Here is a 20,493-nt window from a genome sequence, read left to right on the forward strand (position 1 = left end):
ATGGGTGGCTGTCAAGATCCTGGTGCTTACATCACAATGTTGTGGTATAAGATGGGTGGCTGTCAAGATCCCGGTGCTTACATTACAATGTTGTGGTATAAGATGGGTGGCTGTCAAGATCCCGGTGCTAACATTACAATGTTGTGATATAGGATGGTGGCTGTCAAGATCCCGGTGCTTACATTACAATGTTGTAGTATAAGATGGGTGGCTGTCAAGATCCCGGTGCTTACATTACAATGTTTTGATATAGGATGGGTGGCTGTCAAGATCCCGGTGCTTACATTACAAAATAATGGTATAAGATGAGTGACTAAATCACTAGATCAAAGATTTTAAAATTTGTTTTTTTTCTTTTAACTTTTAACATGACTGATATACTTATTTATTGTTATATTTAAACTTCTAAAATGATATAATTATATTTTTCAGCAAATGAAGACATTGCTATTTGTATGAACACAGCTGAGAGATTTTTGGCCAGAGAGAATATTACACTGACACATGCAGAGTTGATACCGACAAAATATCTGAAATAAACACTTCAAATTCTGACATACTGAAAATGTATAAAATATATATTTAAGTTGGGATATCATAATGTACGTAGAAATGAGTTTATAATAAATATATTTTCTTTATTTGATTTTTAGACTTCAATATATGTCACTGGGTAATGGTAACACATGGAAACTTAAGATATAGGAAGGTTTTGAACATTGAGCACTTTGTGGTCCTATACTGTTGTCATTGTTAGTATTGCTGCTGTGGTATTTTTAATGATATTATATTCCAGATGTATTTGTCAATCCTATGGAAGAGAAACAACATAAAGTAGAATAACAGAAGAAATGAAACATAAAAGTACAAAACGGATAGAAACACACACAAAGTAAAATGGTAGAACAAAAAAAACACAACACAAATTAAAATAACAGTCTAACAGTCTATTGGTCGTGACTATTCACAGTGATCATGTTGACTAACCAACATGGTCACTTCGATCATTTCAATAAGTCATATGGACTGCATTCAATTGTCAAACTGACAAATGTGCATTGTCAATTGAAAAATCCAATTCGTCAAAACGAGTATAACATATAGTCATTTTGACTTCCTAACATAGTCATAATTACCACCCTACTCAGTCAAATGTGACTAACCATCTAGTCAAACGACTAAGAGCATAGTCACAATGATTAAAGTGCATTGTCATCTAGAGGACAGTCAAAATGACCAATTAAATTGGTCAAATTGACTAATTTAGGTTTTCAGTGTTCCCTTGATATTCTCTACAGTGTTTTCAAGACAGAAATCACACATAAAGAACAATATCTTAAAACACTGGGATAAATTAAAGGATGACGAAGAGGCAAAACTTTTATTTTATAAAAGACCTCTTTTTGCTTTCCGTAGGCATAAAAACTTGAAAGAAACAGTAACATCAGCAACTCTGGGTAATTAACATATTGCAGATTATGAAAATAGATTCTATACAATATTTGTTAAATTGATAAACATGGTTAAATAGAAAAAGAGTATAGAAAAGTATTATTCAAACAGATCACAAGGTGTGGAGCCCCTAATACAAATTACAGTATTTTTATGATAAGTGTCACTATGCAATGGCTTGGGCTCCTGACGATGGACATGACCATGGTCAATTAGTTAATTCTAATTGGTCTAAATAGATGTTCGAAACACCTTGTGATCTATGGAGTTGGGGTGCTGGGATAGGATTTGACAACGATTTATTGAAATACAGATTAGAAAAATGAAGCAGGCCTGTCCTCGTTTCGGAAAAATTGGATCGCTTCTGATTAGCTATTCCCGTTTGATACGCCTATGCTAATGAATGTGTCTCTTTTTAACTATGAATTTGTATATATGATCAAACTTGTAGATAACAAATATGAATATATGAAATTTGAATCAATTCAATTCCATATTTTAGTTAAGTCTCATCTCTCTCAACAAGTATAATACAGTTATAAAACTAACAATGCAGCATCAAATTGTGAGTATAATATACATTAAAACAAATCAAAACTATTGATGTTTATTGAATGTTCACATTGCTTCATCTTTTTATACCAGTTTTGAAAAAGAAATTCAGGAATTTAAGATATAAACAAAAAATTCAATAAAAATTACTGTAAATATATGTTAACATTGATACGTAAATATGTATTGTTCTTTTTATGAAATCATTATAATGAGTGGCAACTTATTGCTTTCTGAAGGATGTACTTAATAAAATAACTATTTTTATACAGTTGTCCATCATTCAGAATAAAATCCTTGTTGTAAGCAAATTTGAATTTTCCAAAAATAACTATTAAACATTGCTAATTATCTATTAGAATATATACCAAATAAGAAGGAACTGGCAGGAGATACCCAAAATGGACAAATAAATCGTATAAAGTAGACTTTTTAATAGTAAAGCATTTGTTCAAACATACATGTTTGAAAATATATATCAGCTGTGTTTGAATCCAGACTGCATTCTTAAAATGTTTTTTTTTTTTATATTTGTATAAACGAATAATACTTCTGATATTATAAATGATCTGATATGTACCAATATTACAAAAATAAGAGACATTAAGGTTGATATTCTCATGATTTAAACAACAGGTAATTTAAAACACAAGTTAAATCTGGGGTTAATTCGAGCAAACCTATGTACCTTTAGCTTGATTGTTTATTTATTTTAGCAGGAATATAAAAATCTCTATGTTGAGAGAAAATCTCTGTCATTGAAAATAATTAACAGGTCATAAAATTCTATCAAATTATCCCATATCATCTAATTAATACTATAGATCAATCTCCAGAATCCAAGTTTTGATGACTTTTGTTGATAGGTTAATTATAAATTTCAAATAAATTGAAGGATACACTATGTCAATAGATAGTTTCATGTTTGATCCATTTATTACCAAGAATATTATAGTGCAGAATAAGTTTGACTCATATACATTTAGTTATAACATAAACCTAAACATTGAACCTCATGTAAATTTAACAAATGAATATTCAAAATTTTTAGCCTTTATTTTTCAAATTCTTTTACTTTTTAAATACAGACACTGGTAAAAACATAAAATACATAAATTTGTTCTCATGATAATTAATTAACCACCCTTAAAAACCAACCCACCATTCATCTAACATGTAATGAAGGTATTGTAATATAATTTTGAATGACATCATTGAAACAGAAATCAAACAACAACAAACAAAAAAATGTCATTTAACTTTATCCTTTAAGTCAACATACAACACGCAAAACGCAACTCGCAACACGCAACATGCAACACGCAACATGCAACATGCAACATGCAAAATAGCAGTACCCTTGCCAAAGTAGGCATATAAGCCTATGGAAATTTTGCACTTTGTTGAATACTTGAATTTGTGGTTCACCTATTCCCATGAAATCCAGGAAAATTGGTATCCCACGATTAATAATGAATCTGCAGTATTTTGTATTAAGACAGGGTCTTTGACATAGTTGTGCTTTAAAACATATAACTTTCAGCCTTGCTGATTTAGTATACCTATACATCCATTAGTTTTATGTTAAAAGATAAATTGCATGACTCAAAAACATCAAATTTAATCTGAGCTGAACCATGCTTTGACAGACAGTCTTTATGTTGAATGATAGGGGTATGATGCCATTGACAAAATCACCATCCATAATCTGGCCTTTTTGGCATTGCTTGACATATTTGATCAAATTTCTTCAGCATGAAAGAGTGCCTGTTGATATGTATATTATATTTCTCCCATATCAGATCTTTGCCCTATCACCCTTGAAGTTGGGTGGAGATTTAAACAATGTTGATTATAAACCTATTGTGTGAGTATAGATATTCAGGTCACCTCACTTTTCCTTCTCTAATCAGCCATTGATAGTCAAAATATCTGTCATGTGTCTCCTGGCTTGTTCATGTGTAAAAAAAATTGTGGTCTGGAAAAATAATTTGTGTCATCCTTTAGGAAAACATAACATTATTTTGGTTACAGCCAATTTACTTCAGAAAATGGATATTGTTATTATTATGCAAAAGAAACTAGAGACTCCACATTTTCACTGGTTTTTAATCTATTCCACTGGATTTAAATTTTCTTGACGCTAGTTTCACTGTGAATGTTAATTTCATAGTCACAGTGTGGGAAAAACTATTTTAATCCAGTCTGTTTCTATATAAGGCTGGAATAAGCCCAAAATAGTTCTGGATTTGTTTGTAACACATCTACAGGCAAGTTTTTATCAAAAATTAATTAATTTCATTTAATTAAATTGTAATTGTATTCGTGTAAGATATGTATGTACAGGGTTCTCAGTAAGATGAGTTCATGAGTCCTGCACTCATGAAAATCTGTCTGGACTAATCATTTTCAAAACTGAGTTCAAAGATGCATCAATATTGTAAAATGTTGTATCAGCTGAGCACATATATCATCATTTTATAACCAAAGTTTAAAATAACCTAAATTTCATGTCATTTCCTTGCTCTATTTTGTCATGGAGACTGAAATAATGAATTATATAGTAATAAGATTTCATCTTCATACTGTTGGACTAATCGCAGCCATGGTCAAAGTTGTTGAGTCACTGACCATCCATCTGTGTCATCCTGTCTGTTCTCAACACTGTTTGAGGCCATTCATAAGACCAATCTGGCCTGTATACTTTGTTCTGTGCTTGACGATTGAGAGTATTTATTTTAAAGGTCAGAGGTCAAAGGATAAGTACTCAACCTGAAATGAGAATACTAAAGAGCAATCTTGCATCATAATTTCACAATTCTTGGAAGAGCTTGAACCTATATTTTAACTCAAGGTCAAAGGTCTACGACACTTGATAGCATAATGGGGGTGTAAGAAGATGCTAAGATTATACACATGTACTAGTTTTGGGGCCTTAGTATAGATGTTTTTCAGCATAAACTAGCTGATTTTTCATATAACCAGTATTACTGCAGATTTATTAATGTTCATGGTATGGGATACCAACTTTTGTGGATTTTATACATTTACAATGGAAGGAGAAACCAAGAATTTAAATTCTCAATGAACTACAAAATTTAGTTACTAAATTGATTGGAGCAAATAAGGAAACCACAAAATTTTGAAAACTTGAACTTAGTAAAATTTTTCTCAATAAGTAAAAAAAAAAATTCATTTCGATAATTCGCAGCTACTGGGGATTCATTAAGTCGTGGGGACCAATTCTCCTACTTGGATACTTGATTTTGTGGTTTTGCCAAAGTTTCTTTACAAGCCTATGAGAAATTTATACTTCATTGAAGTGGTTAATCTATACCTATGAAATCCAGGAAAATTAATACCCAAATGAATAATAATGAATCCACAGAAATACATATATTTTGCAAAATTTCCGATATTAAGAAATTTGGTAAGCTGCAGGAGTCTTTTCTGCTTTTGTTTAAAATTTTGGACATATATTCTTAACCTGAAATAAAACATTATGTGAATTTGGGTATTCATATTATGAGTAAATACGGGTATAATTTTCATGTTATTTATTGGTCATTAAATCAATTTTTAAAGGTTGAATGATTTATGGTATTATTTTCATTTTTATTGATCTTTGGATAACTTGATAAGTGGTTGAATATATCCCAATACACCAAAACCTGGTTGCTTTATTTATTGTATTTATTTAAAAATTTTAAATGTGTATCAGCTTCTTAAAAGAAGTTTTGAATTATAAAGTTTTGAAAATGTGAATATTTTGTAACAAAAGATATTATTACGCTTTAAGAGTTAAGAATTTGGGACGTCTTTTAAAAGCTTGTATATGTACTGTAAACAAGTGTGAGATAATGTTATTTCAAAGTTTTTACATCTTTGTTAAATGAATGATTTTTATTTTTAAGGATACATTTAGCTTGTGAGAAGTAGAGCCTTGGGCATTGTCAAGTAAATTTAATTTGTTTTACAAGGTGAAACTTGTTTATATAGTTGAAAAAAGTTGTTAGTTGTAATAAAAAAGCTTTCACAGAAAAATAATGGATGTAACTTGAAAACTAATGCTTGTAACTTGAGAATGTTTATTTGGCCAAAAAACCATTGTATTTCATTACCTTTTTATGAAATAATTATATCCTGTATCTATAAAGAAGTGAGTGTGTTTTGGTCCTTCACTAGTGAAGTAGGGTACATGATTTTTGAAACGGATAGTAATTTGGAATATGTACAATAGGCTATTGGATTACCTTACTTAACTTTTATATCAGTCTATATGAGGAGGTTGTGAGTTGGAGCCTCGCTCGTGGAAGCTGGTGTATTAAACTATCTTAATGACTAGGAATGCAAGTTGTCCTGCAGAAGGACGATGGTTCTGTACGGGTACTCTGGCTTCCTCAGACCAATAATAACTGTCCGCCAAGACATGGCCAATTGAGCTGAAAGAGGTGTTAAACACCATCAATCAATAGTCAAAATGAGGTTAACATTCAGATTTTACAGTTTTTGCCTCGCCTTGACAGAGTAAAAAAGCGAGACATAGGTATGCTGTTTCCGGCGTCGGCGGCGTCAACAATGTATTAGTTTGTGATTAGGTCTAGTTTAAGGTGAACCACTAGTGGTTGGTCAATGATATTTGGTATGCAGTTGTATTAGCATTGGCATATCACATTTCCATGGAGATTATTTGGCCCTGCCCCTTCAGTCATGGTCTATTGACTTTGAAACTTTTGCTTAGTTTACATGTATTAATTTGTGATTAGGTCAGTTTTCGGGGAACCACTAGTGGTAAGTCAATGATATTTGGCATGCAGTTGTATAAGCATTGGCATATCACATTTCCATGGAGATTATTAGGCTCCTCCCCCTCAGTCATGGTCTATTGATCTTAAAACTATTGCTTAGTTTACATGTATTTGTTTGTAATTAGGTCAGTTCAAGGGGAACCACTAGTGGTAAGTCAGTGATATTTGGTATGCAGTTGTATAAGCATTGGCATATCTCGTTTCCATGGAGAATATTTGGTCCTGCCCCCTGCAGTCATGGTCTATAGACTTTGAAACTTTAGCTTAGTTTACATGTATTAGTTTTTGATTAGGTCAGTTCAAGGGGAACCATTAGTGGTAGACCAATATCAATTGGTATGCAATTGTATAAGCATTGGCATATCTCATTTCCATGGAGAATATTTGGTCCCGCCCCCTGCAGTCATGGTCTATTGACTTTGAAACTTTAGCTTAGTTTACATGTATTTGTTTGTGATTAGGTCAGTTCAAGGGGAACCACTAGTGGTAAGTCAGTGATATTTGGTATGCAATTGTATAAGCATTGGCATATCTCATTTCCATGGAGAATATTTGGTCCCGCCCCCTGCAGTCATGGTCTATTGACTTTGAAACTTTAGCTTAGTTTACATGTATTAGTTTTTGATTAGGTCAGTTCAAGGGGAACCATTAGTGGTAGACCAATATCAATTGGTATGCAATTGTATAAGCATTAGCACATCTCATTTCCATGGAGAATATTTGGTCCCCCCCCCCCCCCCTCAGTCATGGCCTATTGACTTTGAAACTTTTGCTTAGTTTACATGTATTAGTTTGTGATTAGATCAGTTTAAGATGAACCGCTAATGTTAAGTCAATGATACTTGGTATGCAAATTTATTGGCATTTGCATGTCTCGTTTCCATGGAGATTATATAATCCCACCCCCTCATCATGGTTCATTGAACTTGAAACTTTAACATGTTTACAAGTCAATGTTTGTGTTTAGGTTTGTTGAAAGGGAACGACTTATGAAAAGTCAATGGTATTTGGTATTCAGTTGTATTAGCATTGGCACATCTCATTTCCATGGAGATTGCTTAGCCATGTACCTTCAGTCATGGTTCATTGACTTTGAATATTTGCATAACTTACATGTTAAAAGTATTGCTTTTTTAATTTCAACATTTGCATTATCAAAAGTACAAAAAGGCGAGACATATCTCTGTGTTGACAGTTTATTGCAATGATATTGATAGAGACTAATAATATTTCAGTTTGAATTTGACTAGAAATCACAAAAGTATATATGGCAATGTCTAGATAATTTATATGCATACAGTTGAAAGAAATATCAGTAATTATGCATGCATTTATTGGATTGTTGTACAATGGAAAGAAATGCTAAGGTTTAATTATAATGATTTTAGGAAATGTTGCATATAAATAATGCTATCAAAAATGTAAATGCAAATTTTATTTTTGCAAAACCTGTCCCGATAATAAACACATCCCAAAAATTTCTGAATTGACAGAATTATTACACTACTTAAAGGCATTAGCAAAATATCTGTTGCATCATCATAAAGTCTGTTTAAGGAAGCTGAAGGTGTGAATGTGTTAGCACAATACACAAATGAAATATGTCGATTGATATATAGTGTGTCTGTGATATAAAAAGATACCATCTAAACTAAAGGTAAGACTTGAAGTTTGAGTGAATAAGTCATTACAATGAATGTTTTAGAAAATAAGAAATTTTCTTCTCTTTTTTTTCAGACTCTCGCTCACTGTCTCTTGCATCCTCGGAAGAAGATATACTTAACCAATCCAGCACAACAGGTAATCTATACCAAAATTTCAGACCTGCAATCATTCGAAAAAGATCTGTTATATGCAGTTTTAAGAGTTAATATAAGTAGATCTCTGTTAAAAAAAACAATTAATTATTGTATATATCTTCATTAAGAAACCAATAATCAATCTCTGTAGATTTCTGTCAAGCAACCTTCAGTCAATATACAAATGTTAAGCATTTTGCAATCAATCTAAATTGATGTCCAGGAAGCATCCTGTAGTTGATGTACCACAGTCAGTCTTATGTATACCTCCATAAAGTGACCTGAAAGCAATATACAATCAGCTGTAGACATCCATGAAGTATTATAATCTATCTACACTGATCTCCAGTGAGCATACTGTACCACAGTCAGTCTTATGTATACCTCCATAAAGTGACCTGCATGCAATATACAATCAGCTGTAGACATCCATGAAGTATCATATTCAATCTACACTGATCTCCAGTGAGCATACTGTAGTCAATTTACCACAGTAAATCTAAGTAGATCTCTATGAAAAACTTAAATTTGGAAATATATTTAAAATGGTGTTCATTTTGAAATAAAGTCTTGGAATTGGATCTGCCCTGAATAAAAGACAACACCAAGTTATTTCACTTCTTAAAGGCATGTACAGTCTCAACTCTTGGAGCTTTAATAATATTAAATACAAATATATTGTATGAACAATTTTATCCATTTTATTTGTGAAAATTAAGAAAAAAATGTTCTGTCTGCAATATTTAGTCATGGTAAAAAATGAGTAAAAATAATGAAAGATCATGATCAGTAGCAATTTTGATGTACATCAACTCTGACAAGGCCATTTTGCATTGTTTACTCTGAAACAAACATTGACCTAGAATAATCATATATAATTTATTCTGACTGCTGGACATAGGTTGATGTGGCTTGCTTTGTCAGGTAATTGTTTATTTGATGTTTCGAATATGATTGTGATTGAGATATAAGTGACCCACCTGTGAGATCAAAGGGAAGTTATCCAGCAGCAGCAAGAAATTGAGTTATGTCCCTTGGTTTTTTAGTACTCTAGAATATACAGAAACATTTGGTACAGATATTTACATCCCACGGATATCAGGTTATATATATTTGTGTTGTAATTAAAGGCATTTGTTTGTTTTTTAGTCTATAATTAAATATAACATCATGGATATAGCACCTCTGACATTGTCAGGATAAAAATATAATAGGTAAACCTAAAATGTTCCCTGATCAAACCATTACATGTAACTGATAGACAGACTTAAGTAGTGTAAAGTTGACAAGTAAATTGAGAAACTTGAAGTTTCATATCTACTTTTAAGCTTGCAGTCTTTTAAGTAGGCGTTTAAAAAACCTTTCAGGACTAACCAGTCAATCTTATCATCTTTCTCACAAATCTCGCATATTCAGACATTTTGAATATAGTTTTTTTCACTCCTGAGATAAGGTTATCCTGTGTCCACTCAGAATTCGTTTGGATCATGCATGTCTACATTTAAGGCCACTTGAAACCAGTTCTCCTTCCTTAAAAAAATATGGGAAAAGAAGGGAAAAAAGTTTTGCTTGATTTTCATTGAAATTTCAAAATGTTTTAGAGAAATATTTCAAAATGTAAAATGAAATATGGCAGTGAGGGAAATAATTTGGAAAATAGAATCTTAGAAAAGAAAAAGAAGTGACTGAAAGCAAATTCTATGCATTATTATTGTGATGGAGACTTGACCTTGCAGGTCAAAAGTTCACTGACCACCAACATAAGAGATAAAAACTATACAAATGCAATATGACATTTACTGGTCAGTGGGTGGGTGGGGTTAGATCAAGAACAAAAAAATACAAGAGTAAAGAGAGGGGTTTGCAACAGAATATTAAGTTATATTTGTAAATACCAAAGGTGAAGGATATAACATGCATGTTATTGCTACATTTTGAACTCTAATTTAGCACACAATGGGATTTTTCATTGCCACACAATGACCACCAAACCTCTCTCGCTATTTACTTAATACTGAAATCAGCTTAACTATATCCATTTAATATATTCAGAAATGAATACCTATAATAATTATTGTAGATCTCTAAGGATAAACAAAACAGTGTCAGATGTTAAATATTATGCACATATTGTAAGGTACATACGACTGGTTTATATCGAGTAGCACTTCATACTCTTCAGTTCTCCTCAAGGAAGTGTATATATTTGAGGCCAAATAAGTGTATCTGCCCACTGCCAGTTGACAAACAACCATGTAATTTGGTATGCAGGTGCATCTATGAGATTTCACTGCTTACTACAATATTGTGGTTATAATAATTATTATGTGGCCATATCATATGAATCACTGGTTTAGGTCATTTTACATTTTGAGTTACAATTTGACAGAGGAAACTTATTTGATAATCTCAGATGTCAAATGTACATGAAAGTTGATACTGTGGATTCTCTATATTTATAATTCATGGGATACCAATTTTCATGGATATTGCTGGTACAGATGAACCATATATTTAAATATAACGAATTACAAATTTTCTCTAGTCTTATGCAGTTGATCAGGTTTCCATTAAAATGTAGGCAATCCTCATTGAATCCTGACCTTCTTTTCATGCTGCATCGACTTTTGTGTACGGTATCTAAGTCCGTGTTTTAGCTTGGATTTTAGGGCAGAGGTGCACAGTTTTAAAATGATTCGGACACATCGTTGTGGTTTCTTGCCTGAAAAGGGACAAAGTTGATCATGTTTAAAGATAAAAATTTGAAACAATTAGATAAGTAATGTATTATTGGTAGATTTATGGTATTTGGGGTTTATTAAAAGCTTGTCTTGTTATGATATTTGAAATAGCTCTCACCGATGAGATGCGGCGTAAAGCAATTACCAATCAATGTAAAAAGCTTAATTTTGAGTTATTTAAATGATTTGTTTTCATTGAAAAGGGTTTACTTTCCTTCAGAAAGCAAAAATGCATAGGACAAGACTATAAGGACAGAGGGTGCATTGAAAGGGCAGATGGGAGCTTCACCCCTCTATTTTGGTCAACTTTGGACACTATAAGCAATACATTCTATTATTAAATGATTGATATTTCTTCCTCTTTTTCCTGAGAAATGCCTTTGTTCAGGATTTGTTTGGCTGCTGTCTCGTTGAAATATTCTTCTCGTCTCCTTTAATTCATATGTATCTTTATTTAAGCCAATTTAGAGAAAAACACAAATTTGAATTTCCTGAAGGAATTCGTAAGAGATTATATGAAAATCCTTTAATAATATCAAGGATTTTTCCAATATTATTTCTGAAACACAAAGCTTCGTAATCATAGGATTTCATTATGGACTGAACTTCAATTAAGAAAAAGGCTTAAAGGCTGTCTGACTAATTTAATTGCTCACGACTTTTTCAAATGCGTAAGGTATTATTTTTATAACGAAGACAGGTTTTAAATAGTAATGGAAGTAAAATATTCATGTTTTTAGTATCCAACTTTGCGTTAAATGTATTTCTGCTTGATTCGTTAAAAGAAATAATTATCTAGTTTGCGTAATTAATTTGGGACGACATTGATTTCTCCATAAAAAAAAGCCAGTCCTGAATACTTGTTGTAGAAATTGTTCCATATGGATATATGAAGATTTGATTGACAATATATCATAAAATGTCAAAATGGTTATGAATTTAAGATGAATCAGTTTCATAAATGATTTTATGTGTTACATGTTCGACTCAGGAAATTCATATTACAAGATAGTGTATTGGCCGGTATGGTTATCATTTCCAAATTAATTGGATATATATTTATATAAGTGGGAGTCATTAATTGCAAGATTATTACATGTACATGTAAAAATTTGTATAAACCATTAATGGCTGGAGAGGATTGGAAATATATGATAGGGTCATGTACTTTTGTAGCTTAGAGGCTTTGGTTTGTTTACATTTTGTTTGTGAAGTCAGAATATGACTTTGTGCGTATGCAGTGTAACATCCATGTAAATGTAGATTGGATGAGACTTTTTTTATACTGTCTTCACCCGACTTTGTTTCTTCAATAGTAAAATAGACAAAACTTAGAAAAAATGTTTAGTAATAGGAGTGATTAGGATAATTCTTTAAGATTTTTTTTTTTTTTTTTTTGTATGTTTATTTTTTTTCAGTGTAATGTATTGTTGTTGATTGAAATCTTATGTTGGATTTTATAACAATGAAATAATTCTTAGAGACAAAACTTTAGAATGCCATCATGATAATCTTGAACTTTTTAAGCAGATATATATATACATGTACTTTGAATTGTAATGAAAACATTGGATAATCAGTTAAATAAATTTTTTAACTTTACAAAGAATAAATAATCCTGACAAACACGATAGACTTTGAATAGTGGGTTTGTTTCTCATGCAGTGGATTAACAGATAAAAGGAAAGTAGATTTTGTGGTTGATCTGCAATGTTTATCAAACATACTGAGTGAATGTTTAGATTGAAGGATTTTGATGTGTAATATGTGTAATTTGGAGTGAACTATCTAGGTCAGGCGAATCTAAATACAGCTAATAGCTTTGCACACTCAGACAGATGTTTATAGCACAAAACAACCTGGTTTCTCCACCAGATTCAGTGTAATTTAGACATGGACTCTCAAAATGCAAGGAATTATGGATTTATGGTAGGATTTCATAGGGGTAAGTTCAGCAACAATTTATATTGTTTGATTGTCTTGAAAGTGAGCTTGTTTTGATGATGGGTGGATTATAATAATTTTATCTTTTCTTCTTGCATGTAAAACTGATTGGACTTTGACCTAGCTGTTGGTGCAGTCAATGAGGTTTTTGTCTTTTTTTTCTAGTTGAGTTTAAATAATGGTTTCTTGAAAAGGATTGGTATTTTTTTTTTATTTGTGTAGAAACTGTCCTACGATTTCAGAATTTGAGATGTTGGAACCTTTCTTATGGTGATGATTTTATTTAATAGAAGTGACTTTATTGTTGATTTATTATTATTTAATTTTATTGGCCACCAATTTTCTTATATTTTGTGGGTATAAGTAAACTACAAATTGAAATGTTCAGCAAAGTTATGCTTGTATGCAGACTTCATCAAATGAAATCGAAATCAAATGTCTGTCAAAATACTATTTTCCCTCAATCCGTGAAAAATTGGTACCCATGGAAATAAATGAATCCACAGTAACTACAAAAAGGTGTCTTCCAAAATGTGATATCAAAAATGAATTTTAAAACTTTAGAAATAGGAAATGATATTGTTCATTTGAATTTAAAATCATTTCTGATGAGCTTGCAATTTAAGTCAAATGTATGATTAATTGTACCCAAATGTACCTCATATGTAAATGGTAAAAAGAATGGATTTCTTGGCTTGAATTTGTTTTTGTAGTGTACATGTTTTAAGATGAAAAAATATGATGTAGGATTATTACTGTTGATATTATTTTGCCACATTCCCAATTAGTGCTGTTGAACTTTTGATAACCTTGAACCTTATGTACTTCCTGTCTGCAGGTTTGGAGAATCAGTAACCAACTCTCCTCAATACTAAGTATTGTTATGACAGTTATTGCCATGTATTTGTCTCATCAACATAGGAAATATTACGTTTTATCTGATATATCATAATAATATTCCTTCAGATGTAATACTGTAAAAATCTTCTTCCATTTTCTTTTTTTTTTGGATGTGGGGGAGAGAATATTATGAACAAACAAATTGGAAAATTTGATGTTTCTGCATTGTGTATATTCAGTGTGATTTATGAATGTCATATTTGATCTAAAAACCAGAGAAAAATTTGTTGTATCTATTTTGGTTGTGTCTCCTTGAATAAAATAACTTTATAAGGGTTTGTTTAAGATCAGAATAAATTATTGATTTTTGTCGAGCCTGCGACTTTTGTCGCAGAAAGCTCGACATAGGGATAGTGATCCGGCGGCGGCGGCGGCGGCTACGGCGGCGGCGGCGGCGTTAGCTAACTTCTTAAAAGCTTTATATTTTAGAAGGTGGAAGGTCTGGATGCTTCATACTTTGTATATGGATGCCTCATGTTACGAAGTTTCCTTCAGTCACATGTCCAATGTCCTTGACCTCATTTTCATGGTTCAGTGACTACTTGAAAAAAAAGTTCAGATTTTTTGTAATGTTAGATTCTCTCTTATTATAAGTAATAGGATAACTATATTTGGTATGTGCGTACCTTGCAAGGTCCTCATGCCCGTCAGACAGTTTTCACTTGACCTCGACCTCATTTCATGGATCAGTGAACAAGGTTAAGTTTTGGTGGTCAAGTCCATTTCTCAGATACTATAAGCAATAGGTCTAGTATATTCGGTGTATGGAAGGACTGTAAGGTGTACATGTCCAACTGGCAGGTGTCATCTGACCTTGACCTCATTTTCATGGTTCAGTGGTTATAGTTAAGTTTTTGTGTTTTGGTCTGTTTTTCTTATACTGTATGCCATAGGTCTACTATATTTGGTGTATGGAATGATTGTAAGGTGTACATGTCTAGCGGGCAGGTGTCATCTGACTTTGACCTCATTTTCATGGTTCAGTGGTCAAAGTTAAGTTTTTGAGTTTTGGTCTTTTTTTCTAATACTATGTGCAATAGTTCAACTATATTTGGTATGTGCGTACCTTGCAAGGTCCTCATGCCCGTCAGACAGTTTTCACTTGACCTCGACCTCATTTCATGGATCAATGAACAAGGTTAAGTTTTGGTGGTCAAGTCCATATCTCAGATACTATAAGCAATAGGTCTAGTATATTCGGTGTATGGAAGGACTGTAAGGTGTACATGTCCAACTGGCAGGTGTCATCTGACCTTGACCTCATTTTCATGGTTCAGTGGTTATAGTTAAGTTTTTGTGTTTTGGTCTGTTTTTCTTATACTATATGCAATAGTTCAACTATATTTGGTGTATGGAAATATTTTATGATCTATTTGGCAGTCACGCAGGTTTTATTTGACCTTGACCTCATTTTCAAGGTTCATTGCTCAGTGTTTAGTTTACTTGGTTAATGTTAAGTTTATGTGACAGTTGTAATAAAGCTTTATATTTAGGACTATCAACATAATATCAATGATTAGTAAAGAAGGCGAGACATTTCAGCGTGTGCACTCTTGTTAAAGAATCCACAATTTAATTTTGGTTATTAATATAAATCCTTGTGTTGTAAATATACCCACGAGTACCCTTGTATTTTTATTGCATAAAATACATGTGAAGTGGTAAAAGTTTGTAGCTTCCAGATATTTATGTCAAAAAGTTGTGAATCAGAGGAATTAACTCCATAAAATATAACTTCAGACCCCTTAGGATGTGTTGTTTATATCAGGCAAAATTATGTAAACAAACAAAGTTTGATTAATGTTTTTATTGATAACGATTTATGATAGTTTTGTTGATCTTTTATTTTATTGTCAACCCTCAAGATCTCAAAAGAATTGTCTGAAATTTAGGACATTGGTTGATCATGAATTGATAAAGTAAAATTCAGATATTTAGTCAGAAGCGTCCTCATTTATAAGAAAAATCCATCACTGTTCTCTTTTTTTTGGCAGCAAAATATGAAATATTGATGATACCTGTCATTAACCTTTACTTAAACATAAACAGTAAAATTGATGTGTTTTCTTAAGACATGTTCAACTGTTGAAATTGAATATTCCTGTCCCCTATTCACAATTTTGAAAAGAAAAACAGGGTGATCATACAGGCATATTCATTTATCTTGAAATCTGTTGTGTTTAAAAATACTACTCTACATAAAAGTATAAATTGGCTATTGTTTGGATAATGTCCAGTGGCAAACATTTCATGCATTTTGTGGGCATAGCATGGAATGAACAGACTAATGGAACTGGTCAAATTACAGGCCAGCATTGTTTTGAATTCTGGACAAGGCAATAAGCCAATCACCAGGTTGTCTAAAAGTGACAGGAAACATAAAGTTATTGAGATTTTAAAAAAGTAGGAAGGTCTAGTACCATCACAAATGTAAAACAATAAGTGCATTTATAAGCATGAAGATAAGAATCACTGAAGCTGTAAATAAAAACAGCTTGTAATCAGTTTGATGCATGATATCAAACTTTATATTGGATGGATCTAAGATTTAAAAAAAAAACCCAAATATTAAGAATATTAAAATATTTTTATTAAAGAAAGATGTTACAAAAAATTTTAATGATAACAATATTGAAAATATAAGACAACAAAGAAAAAGTGTGCAAACTTCTTTTCTCTGCAGTATTTAAGAAAATAGAATTTAGAACGTATTTTATTCAAGTTTAATAAGTGATTGATAATAACAAAATGTTTGAAAATATATAACGAACACAGAATTTTATTTGGACCAGGAATATTCTGTGAAATTCATGTCAAAAAGTCATAAGTTGGTAGAATTTTTTGTAACCTGGTCCAAAAGAGCATTTATGAGATATATATACATGTAAGCATTTTTATTTGATAGTTCTGAATACCAATTTATGTTTGTAACAAAACTTTCTCATCATGAATATGCATGAAATATTTGCCACTGGACATGAAGCAAACAACAATGAATCAATGTTACAAAACTGAATGCGTGATTTAAGGTACTAAGCAATCAATTTGAAGTCAACATAAAAAGAATCTATCTAAAGAAAATATCATGTTTTACTGTGATTAGTATCAATTTTTTTGTCTTTCATTAAAATCTGAACAAAATATCAAGCTTAATTGGTCCTAACGGTATTCATCAAAGCACTAGATCATACTCTAACTAATTGTAGGTTTTCCTATTGTATTAAATTCAAAGCAAACAAAATTACCGTGTATTGTGTAGATTTACTTTATAAAAATTTGATGATCGATTTATTTTGTCCTTGCTGTAGAGATATTTACCTGCATGATGTTGTTAAATGCTCATACTGAATTTTTGAAGCAACTGTTTGAATTTTGAGGGTTAAAAAAAATTATAAAGATTTAAGGCTTGAAGATAAAACGAACAAAATTTCAAAAGAGGATAAATATGTTGCAAAAAAATTAAGTTTGCAATGACATGAACATACAACTGAAGAAAAAGATTAGCCCTGTTAAATTTAATCCAATAAAATACTGCTGTCGTAAATAAGTATTTTACAGAAAAAATTACTTGATGTGTAAAGCATCAGTTAGTTGATACTTAAATGGCTATTCCATCCAATAAGGCATTCATGGATGGTCATAGTCAAATTAAATGATTGCAGGTAAGTATACTTTTTTCCTTTTCCTTTTAATCTAGGAAATATAGTGCTAAAGGGAGATTACTCTCTTACCTGGTTTGTTTTGAATTTGGTTTTTATACAATTATACAAAATGCTGTATGAATCAGACAAAAGTTGGTTGAGAATGTATAAAACATTAAAATTCATAAGTAGATAACAAAACTGACCATGCCATGACAAAAAACTACGTATAGACAACAGTATACAAAACACAACATAGAAAACTAAAGACTGAGCAACACGAACCCCACCAAAATCCATGGGTGATCTCAGGTGCTCCCGATATAAAATTAAGATTACTTTTTGCACCAAATTGCAGAACTGAAGTTAAAACTGGTACTAATTTGACATAGAGTTTGAAAACTTGTGCAGATAACAGCAGCTCAGTCAGAAAATTGTGGTAGTTTTATCTTTACTGAACAATGTATGGTGCTGAGAAATGCAAATTTTATCATAGGATCTGTATATACATAAGATAAAATGGCCAGATGTGCAGTTCCAAACAACATAGATGGCAGATGCGATCTTACCACCAAAGGAGTATAATCACCTTCTTCCTATCTTGTCAATTATAAAATCAGTTTCAGAAATTAACAAGTATACAACAGAATTGCTTTATCATACACTGTGATGATGCGTTTGCCGAAAAAATCTGTTCTGTTGTTGTATAACTCAGCTAACTCTGCTATCTTTGTAATCTTTCTATCTTTTATTCATACCCACAAAGGGGTTAAGTTAAAGGAACCATACTAGAAGTGTAAGATACACCTATGAGGGTGTTAGTGACTGACTGGTTGTATCCAATAATTACACTTTTATATCACAGTAAATGCCAATTGGTAGCTTTCAATGAATTAGGTTAGGGGCCTCAGTGGCTAAGTGGTCTAACTACCGGACATGTTAGGTGCGTTCAACTGCAATCTTAATAATTGACTAGTATATCCAGTTTTCCTGCCTAATTGTTGATGGTTCTCTCAGCACTTTGGCAGGAAAATCCTTGTCAATTAAGATCAGAGTCGAACACACCTTGAACAAGCAGGGCTCTAATCACAACCTCAGCATTGAAAGACTAGTGCTCACTGTAGATGTACTACTTAGACCACCAGGCCATTGAAACCCTTATAATATTTTAGCTCCTCCTGTATTTTCCTCATTGATGCATTAATTAAATTTGCTGAGTAACCCCTATATTTCTTCTTTCTTTAGTATTTAGACTAAAATCCAAAGATGTTATATTCAAGCCAAATTTTTGTTTTTGTGAAAGATTTTCATCTCAAAACCAAGCACATAATCTTTATTTTACCATTTAGTTGGTGCATGGTATTATATCTGATAAGTATAATGTTAAAGTAAAAAAGAAAATATTTTGACTATCTATTCCTAACATCCTTGAGTGCAATTCTTCGGTGACTCTTCCTCCCATAAGATTTTGCACTATATAGTATTGACCTAGTTCTGTGACGTCAAACTTACATTATGATAGTGGTTGATTCTTTAGAGTATCTAATTTGATTTTTTTTTATTCATATAAAGCTCTCACTTCTATACACTAGTAAGCTTTTCAAAGCTTTCTGAACCAAACTTATGAACTGTTTGTTTAATTAATTGCAAGCTTATGATTTAGCAAATTCCAAGTTGGCAAATGTTACTACATTTTATATCAACACAGCTATTTTGTGCAAGATTTATGATTCTAATGAAGATTTATTGAAGATATATATTTTCTAGAGGAGTCAAAAGCTGTGTTTTATAGATGCACGTCAGAAGCAGCCAAAATTGTAGAATGTGACTTCGTACAGTCTAGTTTCACTAACAGAAACGTCATTGTAAATTATGATAAATTTAATGTTGAACAGAGTTGAAATATGTCAAGGATTTTTCTGACATTGTCAAAGGTTCAGCTAAAGGACCAAGTTCAAAAGAAACGTCATCTTACCCACTTCTTTGGAACCAGGTGACCCGATTTTGTGTAACGACTTGAAAAAAAGATAGCAAATGGTGGTTCCGAAAATGAAGAGATAAATTTCTTCAGTATTTGTGTTTAATAGAAGAGCTTCAATGGAAAAAAAAAAAGAACATTCTTCATTATTCCTTGGGCAGGCTCAACCTGCCACAATATGAAAGATTAAACATAAGCCCTATGGATTTTTTTCAGCTTTGATTTCGGGACCTTGTCCAAATTTTAGTAGCATGGGCATCTGGACCCCTGCTGATTTATTTTACCTGTTTAAGAATAATAGAATAGAATATCATATAACAGGGCATAAATGAATTCAAGAAGTGGTATTTAGTACCTGATCATATATTCTAAACAAATCACATTTCAAAGGGAATTGGGCCTCTGTTGCCCAGTGATCTAAGTAATTCATCTACTGCAATCACTAGCCTGTCAACACTGAGGATGTGAGGTTGAATCTGATATGTGGACGGTGCGTTTGACTCAGAGGTCTCCAATCTTAATTGACTATGATTTTTTTTGTCAGTTTTCCTGCCAAAGGTTGGTGGTTTACGGCACTCCAGCTTCCTCCACCAATTATAAATGGCCGCCATGAAATAGCCAATAGTGCTGAAAGTGGCGCTAAACACCAATAGTTAAAAAAGAGAATTACCAACATTT

At 31.9% G+C, this 20,493-nt stretch overlaps 1 protein-coding gene across 2 annotated transcripts in view; it reads left to right on the forward strand.

Moving 5' to 3' along the window:
• Positions 1 to 20,493, forward strand: part of LOC127709437 (disks large homolog 5-like) — a 98,262-nt gene that overhangs the window by 39,830 nt on the left and 37,939 nt on the right. Inside the window, exon 2 of one of the 2 annotated variants that reach the window (XM_052214978.1) lies at positions 8,550 to 8,612. In XM_052214978.1, coding sequence (XP_052070938.1) covers positions 8,550 to 8,612 — 63 coding nt within the window. Of the gene's footprint in view, positions 1 to 8,549; positions 8,613 to 12,942; positions 13,298 to 20,493 lie in introns of those variants that run through there. The other variant, XM_052214979.1, reaches the window with a different exon arrangement.

This window comes from Mytilus californianus, unplaced genomic scaffold (genome assembly GCF_021869535.1).
Source record: "Mytilus californianus isolate M0D057914Y unplaced genomic scaffold, xbMytCali1.0.p SCAF_7, whole genome shotgun sequence".
Lineage (NCBI taxonomy): Eukaryota > Metazoa > Mollusca > Bivalvia > Mytilida > Mytilidae > Mytilus > Mytilus californianus.